This window comes from Phascolarctos cinereus, unplaced genomic scaffold (genome assembly GCF_003287225.1).
Source record: "Phascolarctos cinereus isolate Bilbo 61053 unplaced genomic scaffold, phaCin_HiC Scaffold_2;HRSCAF=192, whole genome shotgun sequence".
Taxonomy (NCBI): domain Eukaryota; kingdom Metazoa; phylum Chordata; class Mammalia; order Diprotodontia; family Phascolarctidae; genus Phascolarctos; species Phascolarctos cinereus.
In genome coordinates, this window is record NW_027555625.1 from 283,967,957 (window position 1) to 283,990,106 (window position 22,150).

At 39.4% G+C, this 22,150-nt stretch overlaps 1 protein-coding gene across 1 annotated transcript in view; it reads left to right on the forward strand.

Annotated features, from left to right (window-relative positions):
• Positions 1-22,150, forward strand: part of ABCC11 (ATP binding cassette subfamily C member 11) — a 75,838-nt gene that overhangs the window by 19,688 nt on the left and 34,000 nt on the right. The window contains exons 8-12 of the mRNA XM_020985113.2: positions 1,956-2,103; positions 2,245-2,393; positions 8,215-8,322; positions 9,346-9,621; positions 16,843-16,914. Of these exons, the coding sequence (XP_020840772.1) occupies positions 1,956-2,103; positions 2,245-2,393; positions 8,215-8,322; positions 9,346-9,621; positions 16,843-16,914 (753 nt within the window). The remainder of the gene's footprint in view (positions 1-1,955; positions 2,104-2,244; positions 2,394-8,214; positions 8,323-9,345; positions 9,622-16,842; positions 16,915-22,150) is intronic.

Below are 22,150 nucleotides of genomic sequence, written 5' to 3' on the forward strand. Positions count from 1 at the left end.
AAGATCATAAGAGGAAAGATGTATGAAGTATTTTGTAACTGTGAAATTCTATGTAAAGTAAGCATAAAGATATTTTAATTTTGACCACACTCAGTTGTAGCCTACATGGAATGATAATGCCTCTGTCCTACTTGACTCATTCATATTCACCCTCATCTTCAGGTGACACAGGAGATATGTTTGGATATTTCTTTATTAATTATTAAAACTGTAAACTCATTTTTATTCACTGAACAGTTATCTCTGAGTCTCCTACTCCAGTTTATTAAATATTACTTATTTAATTAACTAGAGAAATCTTGATGTAGTGGATAGGGTACTGTAACTGGAAGCAAGAAGATTTGGCTTCAAATTCCACTTCAGATGCTTATTAGCTCTGTAACCCTGGGTAAGTCACTTAACCTCTCTGGGCCTCAGTCTCCTTATCTGTAAAATGAGGGTATTGGACTAGATGGCCTCTAAGATCTCCTCCAGCTCCAAAACCTATCAACTTCTTTTTTTACTAACAATTGTTCACATCTCCTCATATATCAAAACTCCTAATAGTCTAGGTTTAAATAAATGTCAGGTACTGACTATATAATTTATTAGGTTAACAAAGAATAACACAAAGACAAATAATTATTTGTGATATTTTATCAATAAGAAGATAAGAGTCTATGGTCCCCCTAGCACAATAATGTCTACTTTTGATTTCTTCTTACTTCTGAAACAGTCCCATCATTCAGCGTCATTAGATAGCAGCTAAAGTCTCTCAAGAAACCTTATTTATTCATAAAATATAAAATTTATCCAAAAGATATAAAAATTGAACTCCATCCTCTTAGAGAATATGGTTTTTCTCTGTCTTCTCACAGTTTTTCTCCAGTCATAAAAGGAAAACAGTGTCTTTACAAATGTCAGTTAAAAATCATTTGCTTTTCAAATGATGGTTAAAAATCAGCCTCTTTACAAATAATGAGTACGCCCCATCTGCTCATAAACTTTTCATAAATAAAAGTTAGAACTTGCATACTTACCAATGATTCCTTAGAAAGTAGCAGTTAATTTGTCATTCTTCAAGATTCTAAAACCTCCTAAAGACATAATAACAGAGGCTACTGAAGCTAGTATTATATCTGAAAGGATAAAATTCACTATATCTTAACAGGTAAGAAATATGTGGTTGATGATATGAAAGCCATTTTCCAAATCATACATTTGTGTGAAGTACCATCATGAGTATTTATAGCAAAGTAAACAATAAATTAGAAAAGATAGGACACTGCATGAAAGTTTAATACTCCCGAATGACCCATTTAACCAAGCTAGTGATGCTGGAAAAAAAAAAAGGGAAATGGACATGGGAGAAGACATTGATTCTGATATTACAATTTCCTACAGAAGTTTATTAACTGATGTAAACAGTTACCGCAATCAGGATCCCAAAAGACCCTAGACACTACCTCACTCATCAATCACTTGGCCTTATTACTAAGTGCAGCCCAGGACAACACCAGTTAAAAATATAAACCTGTTTGTAAAATGTTACACGAAAGGATGAAAGATTATGAAAAGTAACACTTAAAAAGAGCAGTGAAAAACAGAATCTGTAGAAAGCCTGATGTGAGAGCCAATTAAACCAGATCATTCCAAGTACTTTTTCCAACTAAAATTGGAAAGAGAACAAATAATTTTAACAAATTTGCCGGAAGTGATCTATAGAGAACTATTCTTATCTTTAAGGATAACAGAACACACACCATAACTCAGTACCCTAAAGAGGAACCTGGAATTTAGAATTACTAAACTTGATTCTCCCAATGCAGTCAGTTTAGGGTTCTAAATCAAGTTCAGGAATTTCTCTTCAGGAATAGCTTTGACTATCCCTATGCATAGGACAAAACTCTCTACCTTGCTTTAAAAATTTGCTTTATTAGTGATTTCTGAACAATATCATTCCATCCCAATTGCAGGGGTTTTTGACCAAGATTATTGTAAGGCTATGCCATCAGGCTTCTGAGGTCAGTGATAAGCGAATCCGAATCACAAGTGAAGTTCTCACCTGTATCAAGCTGATTAAAATGTACTCTTGGGAAAAACCGTTTTCAGCCATCATTAAAGGTATGAAAAGGCCATGTTTTCATATAGAGCCTTCTAATGTCAATCTTGTTTCAATCTTAGATCCTTCAGAGTTACTCGAACTTCTACCTGGAAAACTGTTGGGATCATTATGCATTTGTCTTTTTTTTTTTTGTCTTTAAGCTTTAAGAAGTAAGGAGCAGAAATTATTGGAAAAATTTGGATTCCTTCAGAGTCTCAATACTGCCATGTTTTTCGCTATGCCAACTGTAGCTACTGTTGTGATGTTCCTTGTCCACACGGCGTTAAAGCTAGAGCTCACTACATCACTAGTAAGTGTTCTGAATATATTTCTTTTCCCCCCCTTCTTAGTCATGACATCAGTGAGGAATCACATTTCCTTATGTTTCTTCTCTGATCTTGGCCCTCAGATTTCACAAGCAGAAAATGTAGCCTCATGTTGTCTTTATTCAAACTTTTAGGGTTTTTTCCTAGTGAGTGTGTATATGAAATGACTGTGAGTGTCTGTGTGTGTGTGTGTGTGTGTGTGTGTGTGTGTGTGTGTGTGAGTATGCTTGGTGTATAGGGTATTGGTAAAGGGATTCAAAACTGTGTTTTCATTAGTAAAGGGGATTTTTGGTTGTGTAAATTCCTGCCAGTGATGGATATCAGCAAGCTATCTATAACTCAGTCTCAGAGAGTTGCCTAGTACACTGAGAGTTAAATCAGTCAGTCAGTCAGTGAGTCAATGAATAAAGTATTTATTAAATGCCTATTATGTGCCAGGCACTGTGCTAAGCATTGGAAATACAAATAAGAAAAAGAAAGACAGCCGTTGCCCTTAAGGAGTTTATAATCCAGTGGGGGAAGATAATGTGCAAAAGGAAGTTGAATGGGGGGCTGGGAAGAAGGTAGCAAGGTTGAATCTAATTCAAGGAGTGTGGAAATGAAAAGTTGACTCATTTGGGAACCCCTCTTTAAATAGAGGCTTTGAGGTGAGTATTTTGCTCCATCCTCCAGGCCTCCAATCAGGCTGAGGGTAAGAGATGTAAATACCAAAACTGATACAATCTCACTGGAGGAGATTTCTGGGGATGATGAGATTTCCTGGGAGCCACAATCATGATGGAGTCCAGTCCAAAGAATGCAGCTGGTGGGAAATGAGTTAAATAAATGTGGTCAAGTAGCTAGTATGTGTGAGGGATGAGATTAGAACCTAGCTTTTCCTGACTCCAAGGCTAGCCCTCTATCTGCTCTGGCATTGCTGGTCTCTCTGCCTTTAATCCGTGCCTTTCCCAATGCATCCTCCACTTGGCCACCACACATATATTCCTAAAGTGCAGATCCAACCATGTCACCCACCACTCATGGCTCCTTTATTGCCTCCATGATACAATATAAACTCTTCTCGTTCTTCCTAAGCTCCTCATAATTTGGTTTCAAATTATACTTCTTGATTAATTTCTCATTACTTTCTCTATGTTCCAGCCAAATTTCTGTTCCCTGTATTGCTTCAGGGCCTTTGCAGAGGCACTGGCTGTTGTTTGTGAGAATAGACCCCTAAATCTAAAAGAGTTTTAGAAGGCAATTTATTAGGTCATTTGGTAGAGGAGAGCAAGCTGGAAAGGAGGTGTGGCTTCCCTCCTCCAGGGTCTGGTAGGTTTATGTCACGCAGGATTTTGACAAAGGTTTCTGCCCAAGAGTCACACACAAATCATTTGATAAAGATATAGCACATAGTCATCCAAAGGGAGCACAAAACACAATCGTGGGTAGACCCTAAACAAGTCTTGGGCATGGAGACTCCAAACAAGAATGTTTTGGGTAGATCCAGGACCTGGGAGAACCCAAAATACCTTGTAGCCATCTCCAGCATTCCTAGACAGTTACTGGGATCAGGAGACATTCTGGGTGCAGGTCATATCAAGTTGGATTTAAACAGTATAATGATTTTTCCAAACAATGTAATGAATCATTTTTTTTCTACAACTTCCTCCTTTGGACTTTTTCCAAGCCCGATATTTTCGTAGTAGTGAAAGCATAATTACAGAAGTAAAAAGCTGAGTTTTCAAAGGGAGTTCATAAAAACAAACTGAATCAATGGAATCATCCTCCTTATTATCTATCTTGTCTAAAGCTTGATTTAAATCATTTAAGCGGGATAGGGACCAGATTGTTGACAAAATTTCCCCAATGTCTTATACTCAGAGGGGTCAATTCCAGTAAGTCAGAGGTTTTAAGTCAAGGAATGTAAACTTACAATCAAGAAACAGGTGCATTGTGGACAGGAATATCACCAAAAAATCACAAACCTATATTTCTTTCAATGTCATAAAAGCTGAACAAACTTAGTTAAGTAGAGTCATAATCTTATATATCCCTTAAAGAGACAAACCTTGTTAACCAGACTCTATATGTAAACTAGGTCAGGTTACAGATTAAACTACTTAGAGGGCTCACAATGGACTGATTGAGAGGGAAGATTTATATATCACCAAGGTAATTAGGGTTAGGGAAATCCTCTCTTATATAGTTAACTAGGGTAATAACTAAATCATTTTGGGGAGGTTCAAACTTCCTTTTGGCTTCCACCTGAGGAATGTCTAACAGTTAAGTCAGATTTTGATCAGGTGAGGTTAATAAAAACAGAAAATAGATTTCAGCTAACCAAAATTTGCAGGAAGAATGGCTCTGCTCCTTGAACAATAAATACAAGGAATTAGGGAATACCTCTCTTCCAGGCAAACATCAGCACCATGAAACAAAAAAGCCAATATGATACAATAATGATTATCAGTGCTAAATAACATTAAGTTTCCTTGTAACCACCCCCAATGTCCATTTAATCAGCGCATTTCATCTTGAGTCCCAGCTGTCATATGTAGTCATCTGATTCCCAGAAACAGTTTCCCTTGGAAATTCTGGAATAGTCTTTGCTCTCAGGACAGCTCTGGAGGAAGCTCCTTCTAGGAGATCCACTTCTCTGGTTTCAAGACACTTACACAGATTCTCTAGATAATTCTGCTGAAATCTGCCAGTAACAAGACTAGATACAATTTAGTACAGCTTCCTAAATCTGGTTTTCCAATAACTTGTTCATGTGGTGAAAACCAACTCAAACCTTATGGAGCTAATTCTATTATAAGAAGAACATCAAATTAGGGACTCATAATTCACCTGAAACTTCAGAGAATTTCAGTTTTTACATACCACTTGCTCTTTTTATCTTTACTTAACCTCTATATCTGATATGGAAAGTGCTATCAACAGGCTAAGGAAGAATTTTAAAAAAGGATCCATGAAGGTCTGACTTGTAAAATATACCCTTTTGTCTTTTAATATTATCAGACAGAAACTTCAAAATAGGGAAAAATATGATTTAAAAATTCTTTACAATTATTAATGCAATTTTATATGTAAAATCCTTAATTCAGTTTTGCAAATTTATTACTAAAGCATACTCAAGGTCTGTATATCCTGTTAGAAACATTTGAAAGCCAATCATATATATCCTAGTTCTTAGACTTCTAACAGTCTTTGTTACTTTCTCAAAGTTTACTATTTCACTAAATTTAAAAACTTTTACATTTTTATCCTATCTCCTTCTTTTGAGGATATATATTATCTTCATATAATTCCAAAAGGATGAGATACCTAATCTTATACACAAATATCTAACTATTTGCAAGGGGATGGCAAGCCTAAGAGCTAATTTAACCTAGTTGCTTAGTGTATGGAGCTGATGACAAATTCAGATTAAAAACAGAAAGATTTTTCATACTTGCATCCTATTAGAGTAACTCAGAGATGTTTTAGTATTAATCTACTGATGAATAGATTTAGCATTGCAACAACAAAAACTTCCTCAATTCACCTGCCCTGATTATAGAAGTTTGCTAAGAAAGAAAAAAAGGAGGGAAATGGTTATGACAATGTCAAGACTGTCTCTTCAAAGGCTCAGACTGTCCTGACATAAGCCATAACAAGGCAAAAAACATCTCTGTTTGATTCTGGGTAAGAGTCATAGTTAACAAGCTAAATGGAGGAGACAACATACAAAAAATATGTGCAAAACAAGCTATATATAAACAAGATAAATCAGAGATAATTAACAGAGGGAAGGCACTGGAATTAAAAGGGCTTGAGGAAGGTTTTATGTAGATGGTGGGATTTTAACTGAGATTTAAAGGAAGCGAGGGAGGCCAGTAGTCAGAATGGAGGAAGGAGAGTATTCCAAGCTTGGGGGACAGCCAGAGAAAATGCCTGGAGTTGGGAGACTGTCTTGTTCATGGAACAGCCAGGAGATATATAGAAACTCCAATTTAAAACTAGTGTGGCCTATCTATCCTTGCCTCCTCATTAGAATGAAGTGTGGTATAAACCAAAAACCCTAAGGCAGTTAAAATGTGAGGACTTATTGATAGATTGGCTTGGAGGGGTGGGGATTCCTTTTAGTGAGGGAAGTGAAGGCATGGAAACAAGCCAAGAAGAATTTTCTCCAATAGCCGTTCTGGGTCCCCCTTGTTTAGGGCTTTCCTCCACCTCAGGATCATTTTATATTTACTTAGTTGTATGCATGTTCTCTCTCTCTCTCGTTTTCTCTCTCTCTCTCTCTCTCTCTCTCTCTCTCTCTCTCTCTCTCTCTCTCTCTCTCTCTCTCTCTCTCTCCTCCCCCCTTGAGCTTTTAGAACAGTGACTGGCCTATAACAGGCACTTAATTGCTTGTTAAATTGAATTAGAGATGGGATAGGTCTGGGGTGGGGAACCTGTGGCCTGGAAGCCACATGTCACCTTCTAGGTCCTCGGGTGCAGCCTTTTGACTGAGTCCAAGTTTTAAAGAACAAATCCTTTTACTAAAGGGATTTGTTCTGTGAAGTTTGGATTCAGTCAAAGGGCTGCACTTGAGGACCAAGAGCCACATGTGGTCTCAAGGCTTTAGGTTCCCCACCCCTGGTAGCACCTAGGATGACCACACGACTATACACTGAAAAAGCCAGAAGAGGCTTATAGACAGAGACCAAATGGGGTGTTCACAAAAGAAAGAGTAAAAGAGGATGGTGGATGAATAATGTCATCTTGGCAAGGGCTGAGCAGGATGTGGATTTACAGTGGCTGAGACCATTTTCCCAAAAGGGAGTCAAGCCAAAATCAACACCAAATCAACACAACATCAACAAGCAAAGTCAACAAGGATGTCTTGGTCATTTGTTTACTATGTGCCCATTGCAATGGGAGATAAGAAAAGAATTCTAAGGCAGAGTGTCTTTCCTTGAGGGACTGACTGATTGTATAGATTAGACAAACATACACCAACTAATTAGAGAATAATATAAGACTAAATTTATAATTAAAGGCTAGATTATATGTTTCAGAATATAAGTGATGTAGGAGTTCAGAGTAAAAATAGGGAAGTGGAGGGTGAACTAGATTATTCCTAAGGTCCCTTCCAGCTCTAACATCTTTGATTCTTAGGTGGGTTGAAGTTGATCGGGGAAGACTTACTGGACAAGGTGGTTTTTGAGTTGGCTTTGAAGAATGGGATTTGGAAAAGCAAAGAGGAGGGAGGAAGGCATTTGAAACAAAGGGGAAATGATGAGAGTAATGTTTTAGAACAGATTAAGACCAGTAACAGTTTGGGTGTCCTAGGCCAGCACCACAGAGAGACTAAGATGGGAGAACATTGCCTTCCCCCCCCATCCTTCCCTTTACCCTCACATCCTCCCTAATATTCTAAGGCAACTGCTAGGGAGGCCCACCACTAGGGAATGGTATAGGGAATGGGTTAAGGACAGGCCAGAGAACACCTCACCTGGAGGGAAGCACACCATCTGGTACCTTTCTATTTTAACTAATTGTTCTTGCTAACTGGGTACTAAGAAGAGGTGTAGTGCCATGCCAATCTAAATTTTGACACCCTGGACCAAAGTCTTAGTTACTCTACCCTATTTGCAGATCTACAAAAATGAAAGAAATTGGATAGAGTTATCCCAATAGCAGTATCCCCACCCCAGCACTGTGAAGTGACCCAACATAGCAATATAGACCAGCAAGGCTGTACTTTGTGCCTATATAACAAGGAATGCTAAAAACAAAACAAAACAAACAAACAAACAAACAAAACCAACCTTTTTCCCCCTCCCTTTTCTTCTCTAGGCATTCACTATTGTGGCTACATTGAATGTACTGAAGTTATCTGTGTTCTTTGTGCCTTTTTCTCTCAAAGGGCTTACAAATTCACACTCAGCTGCATGGAGATTGAAGGTAAACTTTGTATTGTTAGTCATCTTGGCACGCCATTTAGCAGTGCCTTTATCAACAATGACATCTTTTGAATGTACTCTGCCCTTAACATGTGTAATGTATCCAATTTGAATTCTTCAGGATGTTCAGAGAAGGTAGTCTGTGTAGCGTGGTATCAAAACAAGCATTTCCTAGTCTTCCCACTGGTAAAGATGAGCCAAACTTGATTAATTCTGACTCCACTAGGACATTATAGTGATTTTTCAAAAAGAAATGAGTCAATGTAACATGCTAGCGGATGTAATAGAAGGTCCACTAGTACAGGTATCAGGAGACTTGGATTCTAATCCCAGTGTGATCACTGACTGGCTGTGTGACAATGAGCAAATTACTGCCCCTTTCTGGACCTCAGTGTCATCTGAAAAATGAAGGGCTTAGATTAGATGATCTCTGAGGTTCCTTGCTGTACTAAAATCCTATGATTTTGCTCTCTGTCAAAGTTTAATCTCAGCATTATATGCAAAAAAAAAGCATTTGTTCATTATTAAATAATATAAATAGAACTTTAGAGGGAATATTTAAGATTCCAAAAGTTAACTTTTAATCACTTGGAAAGCTACTTTAATACTCATTCATATGGCAAAATAGGTGTACTAATTACATATTCTTACATATTCATTAAATTAGATCCAACAGCACCTCCACTTGGCTTTAGGAATCTCTTTATCTCTATCCATATATAGGATATATTCGTATGTATTCCTATGTATGTTTATGTTCATATATATCTCTATATCTCTATATCTATAGCTATGTACATCTTTGACATGTATAGGGACTAGATCTGTTGAATTAATTTGTATCATGAACTTTGACTTTAGGGGAGGAAATTCCCTCTACCACTTTAGGTCAGCACCTTTTCTGCAACTTTTTGCTATTTTCTCTAATTTGTCTACATTAGTGAGTTTTTAAGGTTCACTGAAGCTGTATTAGTGAGATCCCTGTCCATTCTGAAATGATTTTTTTCTTTTTTTTCCTTTCAAGAATTTTTTCCTGAGGGAATGCCCTGCATTTTATGTCCAGGAACTGAAAGGCTCTGCTGCATTGGTCTTGGACAATGCCACCTTATCTTGGGAATGGAATGATGGTGGGATCTGCAATGGAGCTGTGGAGATGAATGGGAATGGGGACTGCCCTGACAAATCTGCTGTAGGACCATCTCAAGGGAAGAATCAGCCAACTCGGAGGCTCAGCCAACTTGGAGAAAGAATGACCAGCATAGGTCCGGTGTTGCACAATATAAGCATTGTGGTACCAAAGGTAAAGTCACACGTTGCCCACATGGCAAAATAAATGCCACCTAAGAATCGGAAGTCATACAGCAGGAAGGAACGGAGAGATTAACTAGATTCTAGACCAACCTCTCTTATTACTCAGGATAAAACTGAGGCCAGAAGGGTGGAAGGAACTTGCCTAAGGTTACACAGCAATTTAGTAGCAAAACCAGAATGACAAGTCAGGTCTCCCGACTCTGAGGTCAGGACTATCATGCCATCTTGAAGACTAATCAGGCACAGTCTTGGACTGGCAGCAGCAAATAGGTAACTCAGTGTCTAGAGTGCTAGACCTAGACTGAGGAGGACTTCAGTTCAAATTTGGCCTAAGACACTTCCTAGATGTGTAATCCCAGGCAAGTCACTTAACCGCTATTTGCCTCAGTTTCCTCAACTGTAAAATGGGGATAATAGTAGCACCTACCTCTCAGAATTGGCAATCATGTGAAATAATATTTGTAAGTGCTTAGTACAGTGCCTAGCATATAGTAGGTGCTTAATACATGCTTGTTTCCTTCTTCCCTTACAATAGATGCTTCATACATGTTTGTTTCCTTTTTCCCTTGCTGGTACTTGCAGAGTGCAGAATTGGCCACTAGATGTTTGGAATACAAAGAACAGGAAGAAAATGAGCATTGGATGTAGTTAGAAGGCCTCAGTTTGAGCCCCAGCTCTCTCACAAAGTTGTACCAGGACTCCACTTTGCTCATCTGTAGGATCTTTCCTCAGAACCCTTGCAGTTCTAAATCTTATGACAAACTGTGAAGGCAGAGTTTCTGCCTAGGCAGAAACAATGGCAGAGTAGACATTTGGAGTGATTATGTCACTTACAGTGACATTTAGAGTGATTTTAGGGGCTTTAGGAGGGTTCTATTCCCCCAAATATCAGGCCCTCTGATCTAGTTCTGTTAACTAAAATTCCACCACTTGGGAAAATCCCATTGGGTGTGTCACCACCTCCTCTACTTCCTTGGGCAGAGTGATACAATGGAAACATTACTGGATTGGGATCAGAGGACCTCAGTTCAAATTCCAGTTTGGCCACTTATAGTCAGTTAGTCAACTAGCATTTGTAAGGTGTCTGCTATGTGCCACGCGCTATGCAAAACACTGGGGATGTGAAGAAAGGCAAAGAGAGTCCCTATTCTCAAGGAGCTCACAGTTTGATGGGTGAGACATGAAAACAATTATGTGCAAATAAGATATATATGAGATAAATTAGGGGTAATCTGAGAGGGAAGGCACTAAGATTAAGGAGGACTGGGAAAGTTCTTGAAGAAGGTAGGACTTTCACTGAGACCTGAAGGAAGCCAGAAGCTAGAAGGTGGAGATGAGGAAAAAGAGAGTTCTAGGCATGGGGGACAGCCAGGGAATGTGCTAGGAGTCTGGAGATGAAGTATAGTATTTGAGGAAGAGCAAGGGGGCCAGTGTCACTGGATTCCAGAGTACATGGAAAGGTGTAAGGTGTAAGAAGACAGGGAAGGCAGAAAGGGGAAGAGCTTTAAAAACCAAACAGAAGATTTTATATTTGATTCCTTACTGAATAGGTTTTTATTTAATAGGGGCTAATGGGTGGGGAGGTGACATGGTCAGACTTGCATTTTAGGAAGATCAATATGACAGTTAAGTGGAGGGTGAGTTAGAGTGGGGAGAGACTTAAGGCAGGGAGACCAATTAACAGGCTATTGCAAACAGTCTGAGTGGGAGGTAATGAAAGCCTGCACCAGAGTAGTGGCAGCACCAGAGGAAAGGAGGGGTGTATACAAGAGATGTGACAAAAGTGAAATGACAGTACTTGACCACTGGTTGGATATGGGGGGGTGTGAACATGTAGAGTCAGGGGTGACACTAGGTTGTGACCATGGGTGACTAAGAGGATGGGGGCACCCTCAGCAGTAAGAGAGAAGTTAGGAAGAGGCAAAAATTTGAGGGGAAATTAATGGGTTCAGTTTGAACATATTAAGTTTAAGATGTCTGTGGGAATGTTTCAAGATGTCTAAAAGGCAAAGATGTGAGAATGGAGGTCAACTGGAGTTTTGAGCTGGACAAGTAGATCTGAAAGTCATCTGCATAGAGATAATCATTGAAAACATGGGAACTGATGAGATTCCCAACTGAAATAATATTGAGAGAGAAGAGAAAAGGGCCTACAACAGTGTTGGAGGATTCCCAACTGTTAGTGGTCATGGCGTAGGTGAAGATCCAGCAAAGGAGACAGAGAAGGAGCAGTCAGATGGGTAAGAAGAGAACCTGGAAAGAGCAATGTAATGAAAATCTAGAGAAAAAAAGAGTATCAAGGAGAAGAAGGTGACTGACAGTGTCAAAGGCTAAGAGATGGATGAGGATTGTGAAAGGCCATTAGATTTGGCAACTAAGAGATCATTACAACTTTGGACAGAACAGTTTAGGCTGAGTGAGCATGGAAACCAGATTGCGAAGAGTTATGAAGAGTGAGAGGAAAGGCAGTGGAGGCACCTGTTGTAGATAGCTTTCTCACTTTGTTTATCCATAAAAGGGAGGTGAAATATAAGATGATAGCTAACAGGGATGGATAGATCAACTGAGGGTTTTTTTGAAGGTGGGGAGAGATATGGGCATGTTTGAGACAGCAGGGAAAGAACCAGTAGACACGGAACAATGGAAGATTATTGAATTATTTATTTAGTATTTTGTTTTTCCCCAATTATATGTAAAAACAATTTTTAACATTCATTTTAGCATTTTGAGTTCTTCCCTCCCTACCTCCCTCATTGAGAAGGCAAGCAATTTTACATAGGTCATACATAAGGAGTCATACAAAACATATTTATGTTTTAGTCATGTTGTAAAAGAAAATGTAGACCAAAAAAAAAACCAAGAAAAATAATGAAAGTTTAAAAAAAAGTATGCTTCGATCTGTATTCAGACTCCATCAGTTCTTTCTTTGGGAATGGATAGCATTTTTCACCATGAGTTCTTTGGAATTGCCTTGGATCATTATATTTTTTTTAGATTTTATTAATTTATTTATTTTTAGTTTTCAACATTCAATTCCACAAGATTTTGAGTTCCAAATTTTCTCCCCATCTCATCTCTCCCCCCCACCCCAAGGTGGCATGCATTCTGAATACCCCTTCCCCTAATCTGCTCTCCCTTCTATCTCCTCCCCCCTTCTCTTATCCCCTTCTCCTTCAATTTTCCTGTAGAGCAGGATAGATTTCTATACCCCATTGCCTGTATGTCTTATTTCCCAGTTGCATGTGAAAACAATTTTTAATATTTGTTTTTAAAACTTTGCATTCTAAACATTCTCCCTTCCTCCCTCTCTACCCCCCCCTCATTGAGAAGGCAAGCAACTGGGTAGTGCTTATGCATGTGTAGTCATGCAAGACACTTCCATAGTGGTTATGTTGTGAAAATTAAGTATATTTCCCTTAGTCCTATCCCCTCCCCATTTATTCTATTCTCTCTTTTGACCCTGTCCCTCCTTAGAAGTATTTGCTTCTGATTATCCCTCCCCTCCCCCCAGTCTTCCCTCCTCTCTATCATCTCCCTGCTGTCTTGTCGCTTTGCCCCCTATTTTCCTGTAGGGTAAGATAGATTTCCATACCCAATTGAGTGTGTATGTTATTCCCTCCTTAAGCCAAATCTGATGAGAATAAGATTTCACTCGTTCCCTCTCACCTTTCCCCACTTCTCCTCCACTGTAAAAGCCTTTCTTTTTGTCTGTTTTATGTGAGATAATTTACCCCATTGTACCTCTGCTTTCTCCTTCTCCCAACATAATCCTCTCTCACCCCTTAATTTTATTCTTCATATATCACCGCTTCATCTTTAACTCACCCTGTGCCCTCTATCAATCTATCTATACATATAATTTTTTCGCCTCCAACTACCCTAATACTGACAAAGGTCTCATGAGTTACAAATATCATCTTTCCTTGTGGGAATGTAAACAGTTCAACAAGTCCCTTATGATTTCCCTTTCCTGTTTACCTCTTCATGCTTCTTTTGAATCTTGTATTTGAAATTCAAAATTTTTATTCCACTCTGGTCTTTTCAGAAAGAATGTTTGAAAGTCCTCTATTTCACTCAATACCCTTTTTTTCCCCTGAAGGATTATAGTCAGTTTCGCTGGTGATTCTTGGCTATAACACTATCTCCTTTGCCCTCTGGGATATCATATTGCAAGCCCTCTGGTCCCTTAATGTAGAAGCTGCTAAATCTTGTGTTATCCTGATTGTGTTTCCACAATACTTGAATTGTTTCTTTCTAGCTGCTTGCAATATTTTCTGCTTGACCAGGGAACTCTGGGATTTGGCTACAATATTCCTAGAGTTTTCCTTTGGGGAATCTCTTTCAGGAGGTGATTGGTGGATTCTTTCCATTTCTGTTTTACCCTCTGGTTCTAGAATAGCAGGGCAGTTTTCCTTGATAATTTCTTGAAAAATGATGTCTGGGCTCTTTTTTTGATCATGGCTTTCAGATAGTCCAATAATTTTAAAATTATCTCTCCTGGATCTATTTTCCAGGTCAGTTGTTTTTCTAATGAGATATTTTTACATTGTTTTCTATTTTGTCATTCTTTTGGTTTTGTTTTACAACGTCTTGATTTCTCATAAAGTCACTAGCTTCCAATTGCTCCATTCTAATTTTTAGGGGAGTTTTTTTTTTAAGGCAACTGGGGTTAAATGACTTGCCCAGGGTGACACAGCTAGTAAGTGTGTCAAATGTTTGGTCTGAGGCCGGATTTGAACTCAAGTCCTCCTCAGGGCTGGTGCTCTATCCACTGTGCCACCTAGCTGACCCCGGGAAGTATTTTCTTGAGTGAGCTTTTGGACTTCTTTTTCCATTTGGCCAATTCTGCTTTTTAAGACATTCTTCTCCTCATTGGATTTTTGGACCTCTTTTGCCATTTGGGTTAGGCTATTTTTTAAGGTGTTATTTTCTTCAGTATTTTTTGGGTCTCCTTTAGCAAGCTGTTGACTTGTTTTTCATGATTTTCTTGCATCACTCTCATTTCTATTCCTAGTTTTTCCTCTGCTTCTCTTACTTGCTTCTGAAAATTCTTTTTGAGTTCTTCCATGGCCTGGGACCAATTCATAGGTTTTTTGGAGGCTTTGGATGTAGGAGCTTTGACTTTGTTGTCTTCTTCTGTCTGTATGTTTTGATCATCTTTGTCACCAAAGTAAGATTCTATGATCTGACTTTTTTTGCACAGTTTGCTCATGATCCCAGCCAATTACTTGAGTTATAAACGCTTTGTTAAGGTAGAGGTGTGCTTCCAGTGTGGAGAATGTACTGTCTGAAGCTTTGGGGGGTTTTGTGCAGCTGTTTTCAGAGATACTTCTAGGGATCTGTTAATTTTCAGTTCTTCCAAGGTGGTGTGATCAAGGGCAAGGTGTTTACTCTTTTCCTGGCCTGTGCTCTGGTCTGTGAGTGGCCACAAGCATTCTTTTCTGCCTTGGAACTGTCAGGAGGAGTATCTCTGCGCTGCTGCTACAAGTTCTGCCACACCAATGCTCTTCCTTGCCCCAGGACTACCACCTAGAACTGTGACCCAGATCCAAGCACAGGCAAAGCATGAGAATCCTGCCTCAGCACCAGCAAAGAGATCCCTGCAATCCCCCTCTGATCAGCCACTCAATTCCCCCTCAGTCTATGGGCCAAGAGCTCAGGAAGCAGCCACCACTCTGCAGTTGTGCTGAGACTGGGCCTGGGACTGAGCTTCTCTCTCAACATGGTCACAGACTTTTCTTACTGACCTTCTAAGTTGTCTTTTGTGTTCATGGGTTGAGAAGTCTGGGAAGCCGCCACAGCTGCTCATGATTTAGTCCTCTGAGGCCTGCTCCAGCTTTTGCCTGCGCCCCTAAGCTGAACTGTGTTCCTCTCCCCACCCAGAGCAATAGACCTTTCCAAATAAACTATCCAGGCTGTCTTGGGCTGGAAATTTGTTTCACTCTGTCTTTTTGTGGGTTCTGTTGCTTTAGAATTTGTTTAGAGCCCTTTTTTTACAGTTATTTGGAGGGGTTTGGGGGAGAGCTCAAGCTAGTGCCTGCTTTTACTCTGTCATCTTGGCTCTGCCCCACCCCCCCACCTTGGATCACTGTATCGCTGAGGGTAGCTAAGTCATTCACAGTTGATCATCTCACAGTATTGCTGTTACTCTGTATAATGTTCTCCTGGCTCTACTCATTTCACTTTGCATCAGTTCTTATAAGTGTAGGTTTTTCTGAGACCATCCTGCTCATCATTTGTCATAGCACAATAGTATTCCATCATAATCATATATCACAACTTGCTCAGCCATTCCCCAATTGATGGGCATCCCCTCAATTTCCAGTTCTTTGCCACCACAAAAAGAGCTGCTATAATAAATATTTTTGTACATCTGAGTCCTTTTTCTTTTTGTTTTTTTTAATCTATTTTGGGATACAGAACTAGTAGTGGTATTGCTGGGTCAAAGGATACATATGGTTTTTATAGCCCTTTGTGCATAATTCCAAATTGATCTATGTAATGGTTGAATCAGTTCACAACTAATAGAAGATTATTGAGAGAATAGGGATGATAGAATGAGCAGTGTACTAGAGAAGATGGGTTAGAATGGTATTACTGGTGCACATAGAGAAGTTAGCCCTGGCGTGGAGATAGGCCCCCTTGAGCAAGTCACTGATCCTCCCTAGACCTTAGTTTCTTCATCTATAAAATGAGGGGGATAGACTAGATCAGTAGTATCATTGAGAACAGGGCTGCTAACCTATACATAAAGATCCCTGACAGTGTGTTTTCAATATACCAGTCATCCCTTGAGGGATCTCCTAGCTATGAGAAACCCAGGCTGTACGCCATAATAGACCCCCAAAGTCCAGGACTACAGAGAAGCCATTGGCTCTGTGGACTCCAGTTTTAAAATATTTTAACATTCCCAGGCCTCAGTATTCTCATCTATAAACTGAGTGGTTTGGGCCAGTCAGCTTCTGAGGCCCCTTCCAGCTCTTGATCTATGGTCCCATCATATCATCCCTCAAAACTTCTTTGAAAGGATTTTAAGATTTATTGAGGGGGTTGTAGAAATTGTGAGAGGACAATTGCTCCCTCTTCTGGATGCTGTGTCTGTGCCAACAAAATGCATCACTGGGCACATGGATAAGGTTTTGAACTGCAGTAGCTTTGGGGCCATGGAGAACATCTCACTCTCACTCACCTGCTTTCATTTGTCTTGCAGGGGAAGATTTTAGGGGTTTGTGGAAATACAGGAAGTGGAAAGAGCTGTCTGTTATCAGCAATACTGGGGGAGGTAAGTGAAATGTGCTGGTGTATGATTTCTATTCACGCTCATCTAAATACCTGCCATCCCCCACCATACCTGAGTCCTTCCTGGATCAGCATTTTGCCTCCATAACACATAGAGTCCTTGATTTGCATGTGGTCTCCTCCATTAGACGGTAAGCTCTATGAGAGCCTGGATTGTCTTTACCTGGCAAAGAGTATGTGCTTGATAAATGCTTGTTGACCTTTGGGTCAATGATCCTAAGAAGGAGTCATTGTGTAAAGTTAACTTCTTCTTTTTTTTTTTGGCTAGGCAATGGGGTTAAGTGACTTGCCCAGGGTCACACAGCTAGTAAGTGTTATGTGTCTGAGTCTGGATTTGAACTCAGGTACTCCTGAATCCAGGGCCCATGCTCTATCCACTGTGCCATCTAGCTGCCCCACTAAAGTTAACTTCTTTAAAGTTTAATCCTATTTTACATTTTCCCTACAAAACCCAGCTCTCTGGAGGTGCCCTGCCATTTATCTTTTTGTAAAATATCAGAGCCAATATTTTTATAGGCAGGGTGGTATGGTGGACAGAGTGCTGGACTGGGAATCATGAAGACCTCCATTTGAGTCCAGCCTCAGTTATGTGACTTTGTGTAAGTCACTTAAATTTTCTGTTAGTATGTCAATAAGCATTTATTAGCTTGCTGTATGCCAGGCATATGGTAAGCAATGGAAATGCAAATACAAGCAAAAAGTAGGAGAACTCCTGCCCTCAGGAAGTTTAAATTCTAACGGGAGAAGCCAACACATAAAAAGAAGCAGAAAGTAGGGGAGGGAAAGTGAAAGGATTGATATTCCAGGATGTGAATCAGAGGAAGAGACAAGGCCAGGAGCCCCAAGGTGCAGACACTTTGGAGCTGTGACTCCAGGGCTGGAGCAACCTTTCAAGAGGAAACAGTTCCTGGGGCATGAGAGAAAAGTCCAGAGTATAGCCTGGTGAGAAATGAAGACCTGAGACTCAGTCTCCTCAGCTTTAAAATGGGGATAACAGCAAACTAGTGCAACCTATGTAAAGTGCTTCCCAAACTTTGTTGTTGCTGGCTGTCATTCAATCATCTTTCTTCACGACTCTTTGTGACCCCATTTGGGACATTCTTGGTAGAGATATTAGAGTGATTTTCCATTTCCTTCTCTAGCTCATCTTACAGATGAGGAAAGTCAGGCAAACAGGCTTAAGTGACTTGCCCAGGGTCACACAGCAAGTAAGTGTCTAAGACAAGATTTGAACTCAGGGATATGAGTCTTCTGACTTTGGTCTGGTGCTCTATCCAATGTGCCATCTAGCTGCTCATTTGTAACCCTTAGAAGACTATAATAATGCATACTACTACGACTGCTACTACTACTACTGCTACTACTACTACTACCACTACTACTACCACCACTACCACTGCTGCTGCTGCTGCAACATTTAATGTTTGCAAATGTTTTCCTCACAACAAACCTGTGTATGTGTGTGTGTGTGTGTGTGTGTATGTATGTGAGACATAAATATTATTATCCTTATTTAACAGGTGAGGAAACTAATAGAGAAGCTGAGGGATTTGTCAGTGATACCATGACTAGTAAATATCAAGGCTGGGATTTCTCTTCAAGTCTTGACTCTGAGTTCTACTATAGCGCACTGACTAATTGATCTCTCTGCTAAATTTAGGTTTTTGAGTTGGGGATTAAATTGAGCTCTTAGAGAGGCTGATTTTTTTTCTTTTGCTATCTACTCAAGTAGTGCTTCTTTTTTTTTTCTTCCATTTTTGCCCCTTACACTTTTTAAATCTTCTGCTATCCATTTAGAATACCCTGGTACCAGATGAACAGCAAACAGCACCTTGGTGTAGGTTTTACAAATTTGACTTTAAATTGATGGCAAAGATCTCATGTACTTTTTGCTTCTCAAAGCCCCTTCATATCCATTATTTCATTTGCTCTTCCAAACAGCCTTGGAATAATTGTTTCTATTTACTACAGGAGAAAATGGAGACTTAGAGAGAGAGAATAATTGCCTGAAGTCACACAGTAAGACAGAACCACATCTAGAATCTGGGTCTCCCATTTCCTAGTCCCTTGCTTTGATCTTTCAAAAACTATTAGTGACCAAATGATCCTTTAATGAGGTGGTGAGAATGAGCATGCCTCTATCAGTTACCTGACTTTTCACCAAGAAAAAGTTAGGCAAAGTCCTGGAAAGAACAATGATTCAATAAAGAAGCATTTATTAACCATTTGCTATATGTCAAGTACTGTGCTAGGCTCTGGGGACATAAAATACAAAGAATGAAACAATCCCAACTCACAATATGTAACATTTTAATGGTGGGGGTAGGAGGGAGATGACAAGTGCAACTATAATTATTTACCGAATAAATATTAAGTCAGTAAATAGCCTGTGGTCCACAGACCCACAATGAGGAAAAGTTATATCTTTATTCCAATATAATTGGTTTCCTTTGTAATCCCACATATGTTATTTTACACATTTAAAAATATTATTCTGAGAAAGGGCCCATAGTTTTCATCAGATGGGGTTCCTGACACAAAAGTTGGAAACCGCAGAGATAGAGGAAAGGCAGAGTTTTTGATTAAGGAAATGGAACAGTTGTGGATAATGATGTGACCAGCCCCATACCTAGCTGAGGTGGAGTGAAGAAATGGGCCATTGGATTAAGGAGTTTGAAGGAACATCTGTATGGATGTTGAAGTCCCCTAGCATAAGGGCAAAAGTCTTTTTCCTTTCCCCTTTCCTCTTCTCTCCTTTCCTTTCTTTTCTTTCTCTGACAAATAATGCTACTATGAATATTTTCATAAAATAGGTCTTTTCTTGTTAGTAGCTCCCTTGGGGATATAGACTCAATAGTGGGATCACTGGGTTAAAGGGTGTGACCAGTGCTGTAACTTCCCTTGCATAATTCCACACTGTTTTCCAAGATGTTTGGACTAATTCAAAGCTCCACCAGCAGTGAGTTAGCATGCTTGTGTCCTCACAATCTTTTCTAAAAGTGGATCTTTCTTCCCCTTTTGAAAATACTTCTTTGACAATTTAACGAGCATGCAAGTATTTATAGTAGTATTATCTATAATAGTTAAAAAAAAACCCAGCTGGAGAATTACTAAACAAATTGTGCTATATGAGTGTAATGGGATATTATTATACTATGGGAAATGATATATATGAAGAATACAAAACAATATAAGAATACTTGCATGAAGTGAGGAAGAATGGATGAAATAGAACAAAAAAAACCAGCATCCAATTTCTACAACTATGTAAGTGAAGAAAATGTATACAGGAACAAAAATAAGATTAAAAGCATGAGATAAGAGTACACTGATTTATAACACAACACCTATACTTCCTCTTAACAAATAGAAAATGTAAGGTTGAATGTATAATCAGTTGCAACTACACTATTATGGTTTTTTTAATTAAGTGTTTGAGGGTATTTTACATTAACAAAAATTCAACTAGAAATATCCTTGGAGGTTTGTATGATGTGTTGAAAAAAGTTCATTACTAATTTTTCCTTTAAGAGACTTACAGGGTTCTTGTCCACTCATACCACATCGTGGTGGCTGCTGTGTTCCAGCTGCCAGGTCATATACCTTTCTTTCTCAGGAGTTCAACACCTGGCTCACCGTCTTCCCCATCTCTTGCTCTTAGACTAGAGGACTTCAACATTTTACACTGATGTTGCTGTTTTTCAGGTGATTTAGTCATGTCCAATTCTCTGTGACCCTATTTGGGGTTTTCTAGGCAGAGATACTGGAGTGGTTTTTGATTTCCTTCTCCAGCTCATTTTTGCAGATGAGGAAACTGAGGCAAACAAGGTTAAATGACTTGCCCAGGGTCACACATCTAGTAAGTGTCTGAGGCTGGATTTGGACTCAAGTCCAGCACTATGCACTGCACCACCTAGCTGTCCCTATCTGATGCTCCTTTTCAGACTCCCTAACCTCTCAATTCTTCAGTGCCATGACCTGTTCCACTTCAGCTACACATAGAGATGATTACACCATTACCCACAATTCTTCCACTTCCTTAGAAAAAATAACGTGAAAGTGGAAATCAAATAGAAGTGCTGGGGAGGAGCAGGCTTGAAACATCATGGGCTAAACCCCACAACACGCTGTCTATAGGTGAATCAATTTTTTTTTTCTGCAGAATTAAACTACATAATAGGAGGAAGGGTGCCTAAAAGGGGAGAGGAGAAAAAGAAGATAGAGGAGGATATGTAATATATCCTAATCAAGTCAAAGGTTAGCAACAGAAGGAAAATAACTCCTGAAGTCTCTCAGAAAGAAAAGGGCCTACAGAAGAATAGGTGAGGAGGCAAAGAGAGGACTTGAAACAGGAAAATAAAGGGAGAAATTTCATTTTAGTGGTGCTGGGGGTCCTTACAATGGTATAATCCACAGGGATTTGGTGCTTAGAGAAACCACTCATCCTGCCTCAGAAGGGGAAGCAAAGCTCCTGAGTGCACTGACAGAGAAGGGGGGGGCAAAGATTCAGAGAAGAGATTTTGTGAAAATGGGCAAAAAAAAAGATCATGAGGAGGGCAATGGGTAGAAATGAATTGCAGAATCAGGGACACAGGAAAATTCCTACCATGGGGTGATACTTGTATCCTCTCTATCACCTCTAGGAATTGGTATTTCTAAGAGTGAGGCACAACAGAAGAGGGATGGGGAAGGAATAAGATCTATAAGGCAATAACATAGAAACTTTGGAAGACATATCTCAGAACAGGTACCGTAGAAGCTTTAATTCCATGAGGACTATGGAGAATAAGGAAAGGGTAAATAAGCAAAAGGGTCATGAATCAAAGAATAAAAGTCTAAAACAGAAAACAAAGGAGAGATAAATAATGAGGAGAATGAAGGAAAGAAATCCTTTTTAGAAAAAGGTACAGAAAATAAAATAAAAAACTAATATTCAAAACTAGTTGAAAGGGAGTTAGTCAATAAGCATTTATTAAATACCTACTTTGTTCCAGGTACTATGTATGCTAAGCATGGGGGATATAAAGACAGTCCCTGCCCTCAAGGAGCTCACATCTAATGGGGGAAGATGATAAACAAACATATATGTACAAACAATCTATATACAGGATGAATAGGAAATAATTAACCTAGGGCAACTAGGTAGTACAGTAGATAGAATGCCAGGCTTGAAGTCAGGAAGACTCATCTTCCTGTGTTCAAATCTGGCCTCAGATACT